The 22,107-nt window shown below is 35.8% G+C and overlaps 1 protein-coding gene across 5 annotated transcripts in view; it reads right to left on the bottom strand.

The window, feature by feature from the left end:
• LOC113226956 (CUGBP Elav-like family member 1) overlaps positions 1–22,107 on the bottom strand; it is a 772,855-nt gene that overhangs the window by 227,539 nt on the left and 523,209 nt on the right. For all 5 annotated transcript variants that reach the window (XM_026459779.1, XM_026459775.1, XM_026459778.1 and 2 more), the window contains 2 exons: positions 7,833–7,944; positions 120–240 (listed from right to left, as the gene is read on the bottom strand). In XM_026459779.1, coding sequence (XP_026315564.1) covers positions 120–240; positions 7,833–7,944 — 233 coding nt within the window. The remainder of the gene's footprint in view (positions 1–119; positions 241–7,832; positions 7,945–22,107) is intronic.

Genomic DNA, 22,107 nt, shown 5'->3' with positions numbered 1-22,107 from the left:
CGTCATAATGCAATCAATGACTGAAGGAGTATTTTGAAAAGATTGCGTAATTTAACCATTTTATTTTGAGCTTTCGAACATTTAATTGATGGTATGAAACAGGTATAAAAAGTACAAACCTTTACTCGCGCCGGTTATTTTGTCCCGGAGCACGTTGATCTGATGCACCCGGCCGAACTCCTCGAACATTAGCCGCAGGTCGTTCTCGTCCATACTCCGCGGTACTTGACCAACGAACATCTGCAATTTGCATTTGAATCGTATTATGGCTTCGTTTTGGGTGGATTCACGAAAGCATTACTCTGTGTTGTGGCATGTCAAAATATCACAACTTCGGCGGTGGAATCGCGGCAAAGCAATCATAAAGTTTCCAAACCTTCAAACTCATACTCGTCAGATCTGAATTGAAAATGTCACCTCCTTGAACAACTTTTTAAGAGTCGATACTATCTCAGCTCGGATTAATATTTTTCCCGTATTAATACGTCTTATTTTGCTAGAGTTGACTGGCAAGGACACTGGCTTTATTTCAGAATTTATTTTTTTATAAACGAAATTGAAGCCATTTGAAAAACTTTTTATTTTTATAACATCAATTGTCGGGTCGAACAAGTCGTGCGCCTGATGGCCGGCTACACGCCTGTCCAAAACAGTTACAGTGCCACTCAGAGCTTTAAATTGCAAAGATCTGAGGGGCACTACCATTGCGCCCGTCACCCAGAGACGTAAATTGATTGATTGATTCAACACTTCCACTGCGGAATCAACTAACGCTATTTGAGGTTGTATCGAGTCTTAAGTGCAGAAAACTAAAATAGAAACTTGCACAATGGTGAAAAGGTTTCATGAAAGCCACCATCACGCATTTATACCACATTTCTAGAAAAAAAACTCACAAATATTGGGAGGTGTACGCATATGCACACGGGGATTATATAATAGTTATTATTAGTATTTAATCGAAATATGCAGAAGCGTCGCACAAAGAATATTGACATAGCAATTCAGTGTTATCATCCAGACGATTTTAATGACATGGGGTGGTTAATCAACCGTGAACAGGACCGTTTTTAATTGGCCCCAAAATGTAAATGTCAATAATAGACGGAGTTCTTTGACTGATGACGCGTTAATGTGTGCAACACGAAATATTGTAGCTGACATATTTCTTTTAATTATTATATTTATGATATGAAACAATACATTTTTTTAGGAAATGGAGCATTTTTTTTAGATCTAAATCCCGTTACAGCTGTACCCATGGGACCTGTATGAGCTGTAAAACCTAAAAAATCCGAAAAATGACGGTCCGAAATGTCACAGCTTTTTTTTTATAATATCAAGTGACGGGACGAACAAGTCGTGTACCTGATGGTAAGCTACACGCCTGTCCATAACAGTTGCAGTGCCACTCAGAGCTTCAAATCGCAAAGATCTGAGGGCTGAGCCACTGCGCCCGTCACCCTGAGACATAAGTTGACAAGTCCCATGGGCCTGTAATTTCACCAGCACCCTTCAAAACCGGAACACAGTAATGCTAACATTTTTGCTTAGCGGCAGAAATAGGTAAGGTGGCAGTACTTGGTACTTGGTACTTGGTGTAACGGGCTAGTGTCCGCAACTCGACGTCAAGGCGCCTAAGGTGGCAGTATTTCCCTGGACGAACTCTTTCACAAGGAGGTCTGCTGCTTACAAAAAGCTGTCCGAAGTATCATTTTATCTCTGGGTGTACAAGCGATATTCGTATTTTCTCGGATTCAAATAGGACTTAGTGCACAAGTAACATCCGAAGTGGATCCGAGATTTCTAGATGTGTTTACGAATCGGATGCAGTACGCCAATGCGCTAAAGGACCCGAAACATTGGTTTTTTGAAAAAACAAATATACTTAGATCCATAGATGCGACTTAGATCCAAAAAATAGCCTCATTTCCTATGTATACCAATAGCAAAAACACAACAACTCAAAATACACTTTTTTGTTTCTTTTGGTAGAACCATGGACCTATAACTCAAGAAGACTGTTAATCTCATTGAATATACACTTCTGGACACATCTATTGGCCCACCTTGTATTTTCAGTTCCGTTTGGTCCTAGCTAAAATTTTATATTAGGTCGAGCAAAAAGTTTTTATGCAGTTTTGAACCTGGCACATTCACAATTTCATTCAATAGTCTTTTTTTGAATTTCGAACACAGAATTTAAAGAAACAAAAGACAATTTGGAGCCTGTTTGTTGATATCAAACAATCGAATACTAAGAAAACTTGGTTTTATTGGTTTACTTGGATTTAATTCTTGAAAAAGTGATTGATATCTTTGGTTTTGCAACAAACATTACTTATTCTTAACATTAAGGTGAGGTTCTATCAACAATCTATGGATACTTCACCTGAAGTCGCCGCCCAAGCTGTGGCACTTATTCAGGCCGGACACAGCCAAAGAAACGTGAGTGCTTAACTTAATTTAAGTCGATCTGCGGTCCGAAATGTTTATCGGAGGTACCTAGAGACTGGCGGCTTTGTTCGTCGCCAAGGAAGGCCACGATCTCGGGTCACAACTGAAAGGCAGGATCGATTCATCGTGACGACTAGCTTGAGAAATCGTCACCTTACCTCCATTGAGATACAAAACCAACTTCGCGACTTCCACGGAGTATCTGTGAGCGCTCGAACTGTTCGGAGAAGGTTAAAAGAACGCGATATGGTACCACACAAGCCAGCTAATGGGCCCAAACTAACGCGAGCCCACCGAACAGCGCGCCTTCATTACGCACGCAGTCATTTAAATTGGACACAGCAAGATTGGAGCCGTGTACTCTTTTCTGATGAGTCTAAAATTGTGTTACATGGCAATGATGGAACGAAGAAGGTCTACTGACGTAAGGGAGAGCGTTTCGCACAATGCTGCTTTGAAGAGAGGGTTGCTTATGGCGGTGGCTCATGGACTGTCTGGGGCGGTATATCCGCGAGCGGCAAAACTCAACTTGAGGTTGTTACAGGACCACGGCTGCCAACATTAAATGCTGAAAGGTACATTCGTGATGCTTAGAACCTCACGTGATACCATACGCGGACTATGTGGGCCCAAATTTCCTTTTTATGCATGATAATGCAAGAGCCCATGCGGCCGGCACCGTCAGGGAATATCTTCGGGATGTGAACATCACAGTTATGGACTGGCCAGCCAGAAGCCCAGATATGAACCCCATTGAGCACATGTGGGACGAGCTAAAAAGACGTGTTAGGGCTCGTCAGCCAGTTGCCCAGACGATGCAGGAGTTGAAAACTGCCATAGAAGAGGAATGGGAGATGATCCCTCAAAATTTCATAGAGCGGCTGATAAACTCTATGCCTAATCGTAGAGGCAACACGCGTTATTAAATTAAACCTTTATTTGATAAAACATGTTTTTTATTCAAAAATCAATTGCCTTTAACAAGGCGCATATCCGATTTGTTAGGCGTAGCTCCATGTCGTATGGTATTCTGAATTCAAATTTAAAACAATACGATCGAAAAAGATAGTAAAATGTATCAGGTTTAAAACTGCATCAACAGTTTTTGTTCAATCTAGCAATCATATTTCGGTAGGGGCCATCGAAACCTAAACTCTAAGGTGGGCCAATAGATGTGTCCAGAAGTGTATAACCAAAAATAGATACGAAATGTCATTTAATTTGTTTGAAAACTATTCTGCCATATCATTACCGTGACAACTGCGCTCCGATTGGCTAGCCCGAATTCGAAACAATTGACGGGTGTCGTCAATGAGTGTCGTCAACTGCTTCACTTCAAGTCGACCAGTTAACTTGAGCTTTGCTATAATGGACGAATATTGCATAATTACATATTTAATTACCGATAAAATGTGATTCCGTTTGTTTTGTAATTAGATGTTTTGCAGTTTTTCCCACACCACCGAATAGAACAGCACGGCATTGTTAGATATATTACCTTTATTACAATAAATACAGATTTTTTTGGAATATATGGAGACGTACACACAAGTCAGTAGTTGGTCTATCTATATTTCAGTGCAAACGGGAGTTCATATTTATAAGAGCTGTATCGCTAATGTGTTACCACGAATATATAGCCCTTATTTCGTCTGTATTTCTGGTTATATACTCGATTGTTAATCTCAAAGTACCTATAGTAATCTGAAGTCGTTTGTATGATGAATTAGCCGTGGATATCAAATTAATTCCTCTTTAATATGAAATATAAGACGTCAGTTTTTTCCTCATAATTCATCAAATATTTATCATGACCTTAAATGATTTTCTGAACTTTGACAAATATGCGTGTCAATAGATGGCATTGTGTGTTACAAACTAATGTATATATTAACGCTTCTTAACACAGATAGCACCAATCCCAAAGAAAACAAAATAATAGCCTGCACTATCCATAAAAATCTGTGCAATGAGCGCCATCTAGTTAATTTCTTTATTATCACTAGAAATTATAGCAGCTTGGATAAATTGCAGTTTGTCAGTGTAAAAATAGCTTTCTTGTACCGCAATTAGTAATCCTTTTGATTTATTAGACCATGGTAGAACTTAATAAAGTTAAACATTTAGACCTCATGGAATTTCATGATACAAAACTCATTTACGTCTCCGATACAGAAATACAAATATTACATTTATTAATATTACAAAAAATAATTTAAAAACTACAATTACAAATAGAATTATGAAAATCGTATTTTAGAACTGGTTTTTAATAAATAATAAACGTTTTAACGATCAAACTGTGTAAACTCATTCCACCTTTTTATCACCTTTTCTGCGTTTCCTGGCCACTTATTTTCAAATTTTGAATCGTTCTTTAATTCCTTTGCCTCGTCATTCTCACTTTGTTTCGTTCCGTCGTCTCTCTCTGCTTAATCTATGACGCGAGCACTCTACTCGTCTTCACCGCTAACTTTGATCCATTTACCAGTTTCCATTTTAAATCATGTGCCTATTTAATACCACTAAAATCTAGTAATATTTGTTAAATACGGCCCTTTCGGGGTAAGTATACTGTCTCACAATTTTATAGTGTTTAACTAGGTAGTGTTTTTTAATATTGTTTTTTATACCATTTTTTTCCTGTTGTCCCTGTTCGGGTGCCAGTGAAAAGTTGAAAACCGCCAGTAGGAAGCAATAAAATAGATTACTCGGTCACATAAAATTATTTTATACGACAAAGGTGAAAGAAAGGTTGTAACAAAAAATGGTATACAAAACAGGTACAATATTAAAAAACAGATACTATAAAATTGTGAGACAGGAGGCTTATCCCGAAAAGGCCGTATTTTACAAATATAACTAGATGTTAGTGGTATTAAATACGCACATGATTTAAAATGGAAACTGATAAACGGATCAAAATTTGCGGTGAAGACGAGCAGGAGTGCTCGCTTCAGAGACTAAGCAGAGAGACGACGGAACGAAACAAAGTGAGAACGAACGACTCAAAATTTGAAGACAATAAGTGGCCAGGAACTAGGGAAAAGGTGATAAAAAGGTGGGATGACGATGGAAGAGGTCGCATTGTCACAAAACTGTACTGTCACCTATTACGATAGAAATTAAATAATATTATCCAAATTAAAAAATATTATTCCATTAATTTATTCATTATTTTGTAAACAAGCCGAATTCAAAAAGTTAATTTGATAGACAAACAAAACGTTGATCAAAAGCAGTAAATTCTCAATTGGTCGGCGAGGGGAGTGAGGTGAAACATTTTTAATTACGGCAATATATAACTTCATTTGCGAATTACCAAGTTTGCATTCGTTCTGTTCGGCGCAAAGTTAATGTGTTTTCTGCTCTGGAACATTTATTAATCCTGGTATGCGTCTTTTTTGCGTTAAACTAATTTCGTGAGCTCCAAATGATGTATTGTCGAAGTTTTCGCAGATTTTTGTGGTAATTATTTTTTGATTCATGGGCTTGAATAGTTAAGTATTTTTTATTAATTTGTGTATTTTGCTTAATGCTACAAGTTTTCGTATGTTCATATGATATAGTTAAGTCAGAGCCTATAGTACTGTTTCTTGCCAAATTGGCAATTTGTCTCATGGAAAGCAATAATACAAAAACTTTTGTATAATCCATTGAAAACAGTTTAAGGTTAACAATTGTTTTCACAATTATCGTCTTCGTATTTTATGTCTATAATATTGACTTTTTGTTTTTAATAATAATAATAATAATATGTTTATGTCTCCACAAAAACACGTTCAGAAGGTCAACATCTACTACGTACTACAAGGGCTTCACCAGGCCCTCACCAAGGGAATAATACCTACATACTATATCATGGCATTACTAAGAAATCATTAAACATTGTAAGAGAGAAACAAAATATGAAAAATATAAAATTAAAGATAATTTTTACATTTATACACTATTCAACTTTAGAACTGAAACTTACTTTTAAACTGAAAGTACAATTTAAATTTAGAATGTGTGTGTGTGTTGTGTGTGTGTGTGCTTGTGTTTTCGCGTGCGCGCGTGTGCGTATGTGTGCGTGAATGTGCCTGAGTGTGTGAGTGTATATATGTGTGGGTGTGCGCGTGAATGCTTCTGCGTGTGTGAGTGCATATACGTATGAGTGCGCGCGTGTATATGCACGTGTAATCCTACAGATCAGCAAAGCCTTGAGTCACACTATTGGATGAAGCATAGCTTCAGTATTCTCATAATTTAACTTTTGCAACCAGTTTGCCAACTTTTTTTACATTCAAATTAATTTAAACTAAAGATGTTAAGTTCGCGATGCAATCTTATTACATAGGAAACATCACAGGAAGCAAAAGAATCCACGAATGAATGCAGTCCTGAATCGGCCTCAAGAAGATTGTATCAAAAAGACACGTGTAATGAGCTCAAGTTTTGTAAAAAAGTCTTTGTAAAATATTTTTTTTATAATATCAAGTGACGGGATGAACAAGTCATGCGCCTGATGGTGAACACGCCTGTCCATAACAGCTGCAGTGCCACTCAGAGCTTTAAATCGCAAAGATCTGAGGGGCACTGCCACTGCGCCCATCACCCTGAGATATAAGTTGACAAGTTCCATAATTTCACTAGCACTCTTACCTTTCAGAACCGGAACACAGTAATGTTGACATTACTGCTTGGCGGCAGAAATAGGTAAGGTAATAAAAGTAAATAATTTAATAAATGTAAGTAAGTAAAGGAAGGTCTACACTTTATTTTTTTTAAATCCCTTTTTTATATTTTCACTTCCAATGTATTGATGTTTTTACTACGACTGTCACTATAATAAAAATTTAGGTCACATTTACCGTGGTTTGGATCGATGCGACTTGGTTCGTGTTAGGTAAGAGAATAGGATGGTGTTTTTCGATAAGATGCATACGGAATACAACTGCTAAACAATTTGTTGGGCCCTCAAAGATAAAAACATTTTAGCTACCTTGGCCACCACAATTTTAATTAATATATTAGAAATGATTAAGTATACTTATTAATTTCTAATATATCAATTAAAAAGTAAAAAGTAGAACTCTAACAAAAACAATTTTCTTATTTCCTGTAAATTCATTGATTTCAAGTAAGAAAGAATTGACAAGAGTGGCTAAGACGTTTTTTATTTAATTTCTTAGTAGTGAAGAAACTTTATTCCTATTATTGCTTTATAGTGTTTACAGGATTTCATTCTTAAAAGTTATTTGGGATGATTCAGAGAACAAAGAGAAAAGTTACAACAATATTATACTTTAAATACAATTCTTGTAATAAAAACCTGAATATGAATGTGAAAATACAATGTTGTATTCAACTTGACTATCTTCAAAATTACATACCTTGATATAATCAGGATCGGGCATTTCCTTTTCGTCATTGTTGTTGTTGTTTATGTTGGTCGTGTTGTTGTTATTTGTTAGGCTGTTGTTGTTGATGCTCATTGTCATCCCACTGGAACAACAAAAATATAAACGTAAATATAAGGCAAAACAGGAAATTCGACTAGATATAACAAACAAAGCAGGTAAAAATATCCTCGGAGGGCATTTTCTTTGTATTCGATTTTTTAATTAATACATTATAATTTAAGGGCATTCCCTTAGATTATTTAATTTTCGTTTTCGTCCTTTCTTTTATTTTAAATATAAATTAAATTGCATTAGTTTGACTATATGTATTGATATTGTTATTATTATATGTATTATTCAATTTGAATTGTTGTGATATACATTTTATATTACTTTAACATATTTTATAATTGTAAAGAATGTTATGCTATTGCATATGAAATTAATAATTAATTATGTTATCATCATTGTAGTGCCCTTACAGGGTTCATGTGCTGGAATATTTTATTGTATTTTATATAACACGTTTGTCAATCCACACGAAACAAATAATAAGTGAATTGTGAAATTAGGACAGGGATAAAACGATAAAAAGAACACAAAACACTAATATTCATAAAGGGAATATACACTAGTCGTATAGATTATTTGTAAAGAAAAATAATAGAACAAAAATGATAACAAAAATGTACTAAATCATTCTACAAACACGAAAACATTACCTAACATGTGTTAGCACTTTATGTTATAAAGTGTGTAAGTGCTATGGAGCACTTTATGTTGTGCATTGTGTGTTATTGGACGTAACTTACAATTTTGACTAAAATGGATTACTCATAGCACCATATGGCACATGAAATTTGGTCCGGAATTGTAAATAATATTGTAAATAAAATTCGTGCCAAAGAAGTCGATAAGTATATCGATGACTTTCTAGAACTGTGGCCTGTCTCAAAATCAAGTCATTCATTAGGACGATGTTTAACGTGCAAAGCCGACAAATCGTGTTGTTACTTGTTTATTTTAACCAATTACACACATATGGGACTTGTCAACTTATGTCTCAGGGTGACGGGCGCAGTGGCAGTGCCCCTCAGATTTTGTGATTTAACGCTCTGAGTGGGACTGCAATATTATGGACAGGCGTGTCCCTTACTACCAGTACTTGTTCGTCCTGTCATTTGGTATCATAAAAAAAACAATAAGTAGCTCCTTTTTTAACTACAAAATTTATCACACGCGACTATTTTATAAGACTAACATGAATAAATATTCATGAAAAGCAGCAATATGATGTGCGGTTGTTGGCCTAATTTATCTATCACATATAAAAACAGCACGATTGAACCTAAAAATATTAACGTAAACAGCATAGAATACCTCAATGTGGCTGCGTAATATCGAACGGTCCACTCTGCGCACTTGTTCGCGTTATCACTGATAAGCGAATACATACTTGATTACACTTTATCAGGTTATCATACACTCAACACGGTGTACCACCTTTAAGAAATTTCCTACACAACACAAGTCAACTGATTCACACGAAATTTGGAGTCATACTGCATCTTAAAACTGACGACAGTAATAAATAGATTTCTTTTCAATCTACCCCACAATTTTTTTTTCGCGTCATTGCCGTAGAAAAGACCTATCGAGTAAGCAATAGTTTTCGAAAGCGATATTAGTATTGGTAAACTTAGTTTAACTATGATATTTAAAAAAAATTAAATAGGGGTATTTAGAGAATCGGCTTGGACCGCATAATGCAGTAAACTAATCAATAATTTATGTATTTAATAGATTATAAAAGCATTATAATAATTCATTTTAGGCAAACAAAGTTTTCATACTTTTTTAGCCAGACACTCATGCAATAATGTACACTGTACTTATGAAGTCTAAACATTTACAAAAGCCAAATAATAAAATATAATGATTATAATTGCAATGTATACGTATATATATATATGATTATTGGTTGTATTCAATCAATAATCGTATTTATGAGCAATTTTTGCACATTTTCTGACACGTATAGGTAGTGTATAGGCAGGTTTGGGCCCGCGTTTAGTGGGCAAATCTATGGACTAAGACTAAGACAGGATCGACTAAGACTTTGTAACGATGGGGCACTAAATATATGGTCCCATACAAAAAATACGCATTTAATTTTTTCCCTACTAATGGCAAAATGTGATATGATAATATTTAATTAGGACAACAGAATCTTTCTATAGGCATTTTTTTAGAGAGGTATCGTGAAAATAAATCCTATGTTCGCAGTATAGCAGTGCGTCGGAAAGTAAAGATAAATGTAGTGTATTTGCCTGTCCTCAATTACGTCAATTTTCTATGTTCTTAACCCTTAAATACTATTGTCATTTTCTAGGATACCATTACTATTTACGGACCCAATTTTCGCCGAGTCAGTGTACCACATATAGATAAATTTGAAAAACGTTTACCATTTCTATTTTATCGTTTGATTTTTGTTGTATCTAGAAATAATATGATTAGATCATAATGACATTGATTTGTGAGACTTATTACAAGATCAAAAATGTTCTTACTGAAAACGTTGATCATAGAGGCATGTTGAGTTCAATAAAAAAAAATTTGAATAGGAAAATATAAACTTGTATTTGTAATATAAAATTCTTTACGAAAAAAAACAAACAAAAACATATGTACTTTAGCTTTCTGAAGTTCAGTTTTCGAAAAGTTACAAAATCTAGGAACTTTTTTTTTACAATAAAATAAATTCGCATTAGACCTCGATCTCACCCGTGTACACACCTAAATAACACCTATTCGCTCTCGCCGTGAGTTTTCAAGACCCAAGTTATAGCGTTCGGGGAATAAGTCTGCAGGCCGTTCGCATATAAGCGAATGGCTATGCAGTGGAAGCGTTGCAATGTCAGCCTATGTCTCAGCCCACGCCTTATCCCCCGATGATGGAAAGGGGAAGGCAGAATTAAACCAGACTTGTGATTGGTACAGCTTTAATTATTTGAGCACATATGGAATAGACAACAATGCTATGTTTTTCACATAAAAAACATTGCATCCTATTTTTTTTATACAATTACAAATACAAACCTATATTCATTCAACCAGTATTTCTACTCATACTGCATAGTATATCCCTAGGCAGTTCGAGTAGAGGCACTTTTTAAAGATACTGGGCTATTTCCATGAATAGATATTTATTACGTATAAGCTGATCGAAGCCTGTTCCAGAACAACTCAGATGTTCTTCTTTTTACATCATATTTTTTTTATACAATTCCAAACACAACTCTATATTCATTCAGCCAGTATTTGTACTCATACTGCCTAGTCTACAATACCATAGGGGGAGGATTTTGCCATAATTGCCACGCTTGGCAGGCGGGTTGGCGATCGCAGTTCTAGCCAAGATGGGTAGAAGATGATGCTACCCGTCTTCTTCTGGCAATTTTCCTTTAGTCCTAGCAATCATACTCACATGAAACAGCGCAGTATACTCGTACCACTGTTTGTGCAATACAGATTGTACGTTTTAGACAGTGGATTTGTTGTATTATATTTTTATATTTTATAATAAATGACGGGACGAATAAGTCATCGTCTGATGGTAACCTACATGCTTGTCCATAACAATTGAAGTGCCATACAGAGCTTTAAATAGCAAAGATCTGAGGGGCACTGCCACTGCGCTCGTCACCCTGAGACATAAGTAGACAAGTCCCATGTGCCTGTAATTTCACCAGCACCCTTACCCTTCAAAACTGGAACACAGTAATGCTGACATTACTGCTTGGCGGCAGAAATAGGTAAGGTGGGCAGTACTTCCTAAGACGCACTCTTTCACAAGAAGCTGTACTGCTGCTGCAAGTATATTTGTATATATTAATATTGTTTAGGCAAATAGTGCTTGTAACAATATCTCTCACTTATCTAAGAGGACATTTTGTACACTAACAAAGGAAAAACAGCAATGCAAATATCATATTGCGTTATCTGATGCCAAAATGAATATCACAACTTATTTATAGTTACTACGTATTAAAGCCACTTTTTGAGTTAATCTAGAAAATTCAGTTTACTGCCTAAAGTCAGCTCGAGTTATGATTTTTTTTTTATGGAAAGAAGTTACGATAACCTATAGACATTTGCAATACAGCGTTCGCAATACAGCTAAGGCAGACCTTGAGACAAAAGGCTAAATATTCCGTGCGAGGGTAATGTGTGGACGAGTCAAGTATATGGAGAATGGCTCTGAAGTGGAATTCCCTGCGTGCAGACTTATTCCCTGAACAATATAACTTGGGCCTTTTCCAGGCGAGAGTGAACAGACATTATTTAGGAGTGCATGCTCCATCATCGACCTCATCGTCACTTTCCATTAGGTGGTACGTTTCACGGATTGAGGTTCAAGAAACGACAAAAATCCAACCGCTTGTGTTAGCGAGTCTGTCTGGAATTTTGGCTCGAATTAACCTACGTGTGGATAAAGCAATTGTGATTATTTCAGTGAAGGTCACAACCCACTTAATGCTTCCGACGTTTTTCGGTGTCGGCTTTTACAAAACCCTCGTCATGTGGATGGTAATTTTAATATTATTTTTATTAGGTTATCTGAACAAATTAAATGCATATTTAAGCAAATATATGAATTTTTATACTTATAAGTTCTCTTTATTTATCCTGTACATTTCCAAGAACAATCAATTCAGGATGTGCTTAGCATTATACGTTTTCTGTAATTCTAAGTGTGGCGCTACTGGCAAATCAAGTCTGTATTCTAAAAGCAACCTTAATAACGAATGTTACAATACGCGGAAACAATTTATTAAACGTATCAAATCGATCGATTGTCCTCGAGGGGACATAAAACCAATACTTGTTTTATCTTTTCAATATTCTTCTTATCAATATCATCTGCCGTGCCCCAAGCCCTGTGTTACGTAAACATGATTATTATTAATATTATGTGAAAATAACAATTTTGTTTGATAAAGTTTCCGTTTTGGGGTTACACCCCATTCGATAGAGCGATCGGCATTTGTTTCCTATATTACGTCATTACATCTGCCTGTTATAGTTTCAGCAAACATTTTTTTTAAAACATCTAATGACGAGACGAACAAGTCGTGCGCCTGATGGTAAGCTACAAGCCTGTCCCTGACAGTTGCAGCGCCACTCAGAGCTTTAAATCGCAAAGATCTGAGGGGCACTGCCACTGCGTCCTTTACCCTGAGACATAAGTTGACAAGATCTTCTCCAGCACCCTTACCCTTCAAAACCGGAACATAATAATGCTGACATTACAGCTTTGCGGCAGAAATAGGCAAAGTGGCACGAACTCTTTCACAAGGATACTGCTTCTAGAAACATTTCTGTAGGTAAAGGGTCTTAAATCCATATTTTCGAATTTAGCATGCTAAAATCACGCAATGGTAAAATATGTTAAGGTTTATAGTCATCTGTTTTTTATTTAACATATTATTTCATTTGACCTTAAAATTGATTTAAATTTCTAATTAGAGCCTCATTCTCTTTAAAATGCTTTCTAGTAAAAAATACTATTTAGGACTAAAGGTTCGTTAGAACTCATCTACAGATTTGAGAGACGTTGCTAACCTACTTTTGGGATTAGCTATTAGCAAATTTCTACGAATAAAAGAAAAGATCAAGTATTATGTAAGTAGGTTAAGGAGAGTATACTACTCTCGGATTTTTTAAAAAAGGAAAAGAGTTTTCTGCCCAAGACACTAACGAGGTGGGAGATTTTATTTATGTAATTGTTGCCGACACGGAATTTTAAATGTCGAATTATGTGAAAAAATTCCATTCGCATAATTACCTTTTGTGTTACTTGAAACCCAAGGGTCCTATTCTCCACTCGAGAGTTGTATGGAAAAATTAAGCTATCCCGCTAAGGGACGTTAACTTACGGTCAAGTTACTGTTATGTGTGCTTTTTATGCGCGTGTTCCCACAAACACATAATCTATAACGCTAGTGTTGGCAATAGCAGTAAAGACTGAATTTAACTTGCTACTTTTGCCTATATAAAGACAAGTGCACTTTAAAAAGTATTCAAAACAATACAATACAAATATAATTTACACAAAAGAACAAATCCAGTAACAAATAAAAGAGTCAGGATACAACAAGCGCCCGTATTGTTAGATAGCAATCTCTTTTAGGCATCCTGAGGGTGACAGAATAAAAACTACTGAACGTGAAAATAACGATAATCAGATTGCGAATAAATAAATAAATAAATGTTCAATAAACTACTATATATTTAGTAGACATGATCTACAATATCAGGCTGTGTACACAAATTACACGTCGAGCTTCGGAAACAAGTCGTTCGGGATTTCGGTTTTCGAGCATCGTCCATGTCACTAATACCTTTGTGATATTTTGTCCCTATTTTGTCAATCGAGTGACGGAAACAGCACTCAACAAATTCGAAGGAAGCCGATTATGACGGATATTCTAAAGCTTAGGGAGTCATATTTATGACCTGGTATTGCACTTACAGCTCGTGGTTTATCAGTATGTCGTATTAAATATTTTATAGCCGACTGAATATTTTCTATAGATTTCAACAAACCATGATTTCTAGTAAAAATAGATTACAGAATATCAGAAGTCCACAATTATATTATAATCCCGAAAGAAATTGTCTACGGAAAACTTATTGAACCGATACCCTGTTAAGAGTAAGTAGAGTGCATGAAAACCAAACAAGTTTTATTAATGGAGAACTTCCCAAAATAGCGAAAAAAGAGACGTAGTTTCCAGCATTTGGGTCGAGTAGGTATAAACTTTTATAACAATAACCTTTTATTTCCACTTTGCAGAAAAGTGGTGGTCGCTCAGAAAGAGAATGATTGTTTTTCAATTGAGGTATATTCGTCGGGTATAGTGTAAAGCTGCGTAAGAGGTACGTATCTATACTAGACTGAATTTAACAAGAGAGAGTTTTAACGTTATTACTTTTCGAGTTCTTAGGTTTTCGCGATTGTTACACAGAAAATGAAACTATTTTTCCGGATTTAAATCGCGTATATTTGTTTTTTTCAAACAAACCGACGACGTACAGTCATAGGGCAGGACCTCTCACTACCGGGCGTGGTTGCCGCCATGCTCGATAGCGAGGAGTCCTGGGAGGCGGTGGCCTCCTTTTGCCTCACTCGTCTGGGGGGCGGGTCGGAGGACAACCGATTCACCCCTCCGTTGGCGGGAGAGCCCTGGCGCGAGGTAGGGCGGCCGTACTAAAGGTTGGTTTCTTTTTACCGTACCGTTATCCTTCTGTGAAACTCTACCACAAATGCAAAGTTCTAACAGAAAAACAGTTGTTTATAGCTCACGTCGTCCTGAAAAAGCATAGTCAGATTATTTATAACCCTATCCCATGTAATGATATAAGTAGGAAATATACTGTCTGCACATCCACAAAGTTTAATACCAAGTTCTCTAGTAGATTTTTCTGCTTTCTTGGAAACTATTTAAATAATAAAATTAACAAAGTCATCCCTTAACAACCGATTCGCCCCTCCGTTGGCGCGGGAGCCCTGGCGCGAGTTAGGGCGGCCGGGCGGCGTCGTGGTGAATGTTCGCCGATCCCACGGCGCCGACTCAACCGGCGAGAGGGAAACCCGGGGGGGTTTTAGTGGGGTAGGCCCTCCAGTCTGGAGGGAGAGTCCCCACATAACCCCTGAATCTCCCTGGGCTCAGGGGTATCTATAAAGATTTCCCCCCGTCAAAAAAAAGTCAAAAACCACTCTATTTTTTCACTATAGTTACAAAAGTTATTAATTAAATACCATATTTTTAATTTTACAAAGAAATATTCCAATTTAAAAATTTATATTTAAAATAAAATAATTTGTATAACCACAACATGAATTTTTATTAAGTTAAATTTATTATTAATTAATAATGGAAATTAGAATAAATTAAAACATATTAATTAGTAGGTATTGCAGTCTTATGTCTGTTTTGGATTTTTCATCAGAGGAAATACTGGATCCCTAACTGGTGGTTTGTTTGATAAAACAAATATACGCGATTTAAACTCGGAAAAATAGTTTAATTTCCTATGTTATTCTTTGTTATTTCACAAAGACTGACTTTCATTTTTACACATTTTTTTTTGTTTTATTTGGAATAACAACATTCATAATAAATACAATTTCAACCTTAACATTGCGCTTAGCACTTTTTGGATAGGCCAATTACAGTTACCCACTAAAACAATACTGACAATGGATGTAAAATACAAAGAATAGAAACAAAAATAAAGAATAAACAAGGTTAAATGAAATTCAATAATCCTGGTTCGGTTATACACCGTATTTTTATTTCACTTTTGACATATGCATGCCTCCAAAGTTCCGTAATTATTGACATACAACCATAGGCAAAAAAATGCGGTACTTCCTCTTATATTTTTAATTTTAGTGAAGCGACGTGCTATTTAGCTCCGATATTTATTGAGTCAACAGATTATGTAACGAAGATTATTCAAGTTGATGAATTTTGGCACGTGTCTAAAATAAATTATAATGAAATGAAATAAATTAAAAAATCCTTATTATTACAATGAATCGTCGGATTCTTCTCCATATGAACGGGAATCATTACTTGAATCCTCATTAACACTAATTGTTATTTTTGAATTTGTAATTTTTTTGAATACACAAATTGTCAAATCAACATTACGATCCCAATCAGACAATATCTTCTTTTTTGAACCCGCTCACATTCACGATTAAATGTTCTTCATAAATAAAATCGATTGTTATAAAAAATCGAATCGGAAACAATAATAATAATAACGCACACACTCAACATAGCCCCGCAGTAGGAAAATCCTGTGTCGCGGGTGCTATGGACACACACATAGACAACCACAAATTCCACCCAAACTCACGAGAGAAATAAATGTAGGCCATATAAATATTTCTCCCGGCCCGGTAATCGAACCTGGGACCTCTGCGTGGCAGTCCGGCATGGTAACCGTTCGGCCACGGAGGCAGTCGTTAACATATTAGGACATCACTAATTGATTACAATTCGAGCTGTTAAAAGTTAAATCAATGATTGGACGGAGTACAATTTATATTGTCTCCCAGTTTGACATTTTGTCTATGGATACAGGTGAGTCAGCGCCGACACAGGTTTCACTTGCGCGGCGCGACCCGTGAAATTACGGCCCAGAGAAACACACCATCTGCTCGCATACAACAGATTCCAGCAAAAAAATTAGCTAATAAAAGGACCTTATTAAATCTGTACAATATTTTATTCGTTTAACAACTTCATTCGAATATGTCTTGAGCGACTCACAAATGTAATCTAGAATGGTATTTGATTCTGATAACGATAAGAGCATGTACTAGGAATAGTACCGTGTAAACAATTTTCTATTATATTGTAATATTCGTGTGTAATTGGTGTAACGATATCCGCAGGTATGATGTTAAAACTAACAAATCTCAAATGTGTAAGACACTAATGTTTTAAAATATCTAATACAACAGGTCAATGAATACAACACTGATTTTTGCGTTCTTACAGATTACTACTTAAGTTATAAAGTAAATGCTTTTATACATTACACATTACTATTATTTTACTTTGTTTTACGTAATTACGTACTAGGTATAGAGAAGCGAGACATCCTGATACAAATATTTTCATACTTAAAAGAAGCTCTCAACCTTGAAGGCAATTTTATTAATATTTCAGACGAAATAAAGTAAATAATGATATACATGTTGAAAAGTTGTGACTTTTTTTCCGGATCTCATCTGTAACTAAAAGGCCCAAACGCTGGTTTGTTTGAAAAAAAAGCAAATATAAGCAATTTTTCTCAAAAATTAACGTATCCGTTTTTGCGGTGTTTTATTTAAAATGGATTAACGGAAAGTGGGTGCAATTCAATACACCGGATTCATCATCTAATTTGCCACCCTTAAAGGTGGAATATTTTCTTTAAATTTAAATGTGAAAAGCGCCAGAAAGCGCCAGAAAGTGTTTGTACAAATCTTTATATTCGTGTAATAGCCAGGGTTTCAATGGCCGCACCATTACATCCGGGTTTATGGTTTCATTTTTGGTCGAAAAACTATTGCAGCAAATTTTTGATAATTTTCTTTTGCTCCGACTGTTGTATTATATGTTTTGTATTATAACTTGGTAAAGAATCAAAAATAAGATTTTAGTAAATGGAATTTGGGACAGCTCCCGACTGTTGTGGCGGTCGAGCTGGGAGTGACCGTGGTACGAAAACAAAATGAGAAAGTGAGGGAAGATGGAACAATTCAAATTTAAAATTTAAATACATGTAAAATAAAAAATGATAGGATACAAGCGGAGAGAGGCGATACAAAGAGGTGAGATGACGGTGTAAGGAGATCACACCGTCACAAATAGGACCACTATTAAGGGGGCACCTTTTGAACAAAAAAGACCCATCGAGATCGATTCACAATAAACGTAGGAGTAATCGTGAAACTCCTGTTTTTTAAGTTGGTTAAAAATATATTAATTTCCAATTATTTGACGTTATTCTAGAGCACACAAAAATACTTTTTTCTCCCATTCTTTTACGGACAAATAGAACATCAAAAGAGGCACATCGACAATACGTTAGTATTAAGAATATATGTTACTGGAAATAACCAATGGTGCTTTTTTGCGTACTGAAAGATATACAGATGTCGCCCATACAATAATATTTGTTATAACAGATTTATTCGCTCAGTCTAGACGATTGTATAAGGACTTGGATAGATAAAAAATATGTGATACACAATGGAATGAATTGTAAACACTTGTATTATTTGTACTGTGTGAGGATGGGTTGTTTTTGTCATTCCTAATATATTTATGTGTATGAATATTGATGATATTTATTCTGCCCTCATAACGGCACTGCAACTGTTATGGGTAAGCGTGTCGCTTACCACCAGGCGCACGACTTGTTCGTCCCGTCACTTGGTATTCAAAAATAAAATTATTCCAACAACAGTGCTTCAAATTTAGAATTTTCAGCCATTTGTATTTCATAGTCATACTCCTATAACAGAGATACCAATCCGCGATACTGGTATAGAAATATTAACATACAGGTTGATTTGTAAAATATTAACAACATCGCCGTACTATATTACTAACATCATAAACAACAACTTTTGTTCCGTAACTTTTAATAATTCGTCAGATTTTACTGTCATACAAAAATATATTTAAATAGATCGCTTTATTAAACGGGTGTTCAAGTTTGAACATAATGTATTTAATAATAAAACGCAAGATCGTAACAAACATTAAACTAAAATTTTATTGAAGTGATATTCAATTATTTTTTGTGAAAATACTCCACCAGTTTGTTATAATTATTAATATAAATATCGAACACTTAGAAAAAATGCCTTCAATCCGGCCGGATTCGAACCGACGTCTCTTAGCAAACCGTGCCAGACGCTATGCCAACTAAGTCACGGAACGAACCAGCGCACCTCATGAATTTTCTACGGATTTCACGGATCTTTGTATTTGGTTTTCAACGACTTTTTAGCCGTAGCGCTATCTATGAAAGTATTTCGTCACCCAGTTAGATAACTTTACAGCTACCAGCCCTGGGTAGATCTTTATTAACTGTAATTAAATTTTCATTGAATTGATATTCAATTCTTTTTTATGACATTTCTCCACCAGATTTTTTTTTCTAAGTGTTCGTCATCTTTGTATTAATAATTATAATGAACTTGTGGACTATTTCCACAAAAAATAATTGAATATCAGTTTCATTAAAAAAATTTTTTAGTAGCAGTAGAGCTCCTTGTGAAAGAGCTCGTCCAGGGAAGTACTGCCACCTTACCTATTTCTGCCGCCAAGCAGTAATGGTCACATTACTGTGTTCCGGTTGTGAAGGGTAAGGGTGCTGGTGAAATTACAGGCACATGAGACTTGTCAACTTATGTCTCAGGGTGACGGGCGCAGTGGCAGTGCCCCCAAGATCTTTGTAATTTAAAGCTCTTGGTGGCACTGCAACTGTTATGGGCAGGCGTGTAGCTTACCATCAGGCACACGACTTGTTCGTCCCGTTACTTAATGTCATAAAAAAAAAAAAAAAAAAAATTTACAAATAGTAAGAACTTTAAATGAACTCAGTAAACCACTACCACCAGATTTTAACCCATTTCGTGTACACCAGGCGGTTAGTATTTGCTGCCTACAACACTACATTGACGTTAAGAACTTTCCACCTTACTACCAAATATAGAACTGAAAGTGTCAGATAGTAAAGAAAAAAAAACTTTATTGGTATAAGTATTTATTATGTTTTGTTAAAAGTCACGGAACAAAAGTTGTTTTTATGATGTTAGCATTCTAGTCCTGCAAGACTTAGTATTTTAAAAATAACCCTGCATAAGTACTGCATTTGTCAAAGATTATTTCAATGTAGCACGAGGATGCTATGATAAATATCCTGTAAGTATAACTAAAATAATAATGAGACAACCCTACGCTCCGAGTGACGTGTAGGCATTGTCGCACTGCACTATGGTGTAGCTTAGCAATTTTAGGGTCGTATTCCAAGAACTCTACTCAATACTCAAGCCAGGACTGGAGTATTGCAGTGAGCACTGAAAATCATACTCAAGGCCTTGCCATTAGGATCGTATTTCCATTGCTTGAAATCATACTCAAGTGTGCTCAAATCCTGACTTGAACATTGAGTATTCTGGAATACGAGCATTAGTATTGCTATACTTCCTAACTTGTCAATCGCGGGTCTAATAATCACTAATCGCGTTACATCTGTCCATCTCGCAAGTTTTCTGGGTAAACTCTTAAGGATTTATGTGTAAAAGTTACACCGGAAAAACTTTTCTCATATTCGTATGACCAACATTTATTGGGCTCAGTTTAGGACGATTTGCTACCAAATTGGGATATTTCCCCAAAAATATTGGAACTTTCTAATCGTCGCGCTTAACAGGCTGGCTTTCATAGTAAAGCTGTTACTTGTTATATAGGAAGACGTTGCGTTGTTGCTCATCTTCAGGATTTTATATGATCTTGGTGGGAAGCGACACGCCTGTTCATAACAGTTGCAACGCCAACCCGACCTTTAAATCGCAAAGATCTGAGAGGCACTGCAACTACGCCTGTCACCCTGACACATAAGTTGAAAAGTCCCAAGTGTCCCACCTTTGCCCTTCAGAAATAGGTAAGGTGGCAGTACTTCCCTGAACGCACAAAATGATTGATGAGACGATATTATAGATAATCACAGGACCTTTTTTATTTCCATAACGGACTGTATTATCAATCACATAATACGGGTTATTATCTTCATGTGAAGTTTCTTGGTATAACTTCACATTAATCATGAATGTATTGTTCATGAATGTCGATATTTGTTAATTACCAATATTTGTTTAGTATTTTCAATTTCAAGATTGTCTGTAAGTTATAAGGTCACATTTGAATACGACAGTTCTGTTAATGTGTCCCGTGTGCTCAACGTTTGATCTATTTAGAATTTTAACTAAAACTTAATAACATTCAGGAGACATGATTTAGAAAGTAATTTAACTAACTACGATCGTGGTTTGTCAGTTTTCCGTTAAATTATATAGTTTCAAAATTACACTACATCTAATGACAGTACAAGAGTCGTTCACTATAGCGAGCTTTATTCTAGTAGTTATTCCAAAATTCTAATCTAGAAGTTATTTGTAATGAAAGATCTAATAAACGACTGGGAGGGAAATTCATAGGAAGGTTCGTGTCGTCCTTCCTTTCTTTATTAAACTGTATGCTATAATATTTTTTCTAGGATTTGAAAAACGTTTTTGAGGGGATAAAGAACTACGAAATTAAAGGAGTGCAGAATTATAGAGTAAATAATACACATAGAAAAGAATGTTGAGAGTGAAGTAGAGAAGGGTCAGTGAAGTAGAGAAGGGTCAGTGACGTAGTGTAGGTAATAAATAACGCACATACTCATATCCCCGAACTAGGGAAACCCTGTGTCGCGTGTGTCATGGACGGACACATAGACCACAAATTACACTCAAATTCACTAGAGAAATAAATGTAGGTTATACAAATATTTCTCCCGGCCTGGGAATCGGATCCAGGACCTTAGCATGGCCGACCAGTGTGGTAACCGTTCCTGTAGTCGAACGAAGGCAGTTAAAGGTGAGGTTAGGAGAAGAAGGTGATACTGGAGGTCTCTGCTT

This window comes from Hyposmocoma kahamanoa, unplaced genomic scaffold, assembly GCF_003589595.1.
Source record: "Hyposmocoma kahamanoa isolate Upper Pololo Valley unplaced genomic scaffold, ASM358959v1 202, whole genome shotgun sequence".
NCBI classification, from domain to species: domain Eukaryota; kingdom Metazoa; phylum Arthropoda; class Insecta; order Lepidoptera; family Cosmopterigidae; genus Hyposmocoma; species Hyposmocoma kahamanoa.
This window is presented reverse-complemented; position numbering and strand designations above follow the sequence as displayed.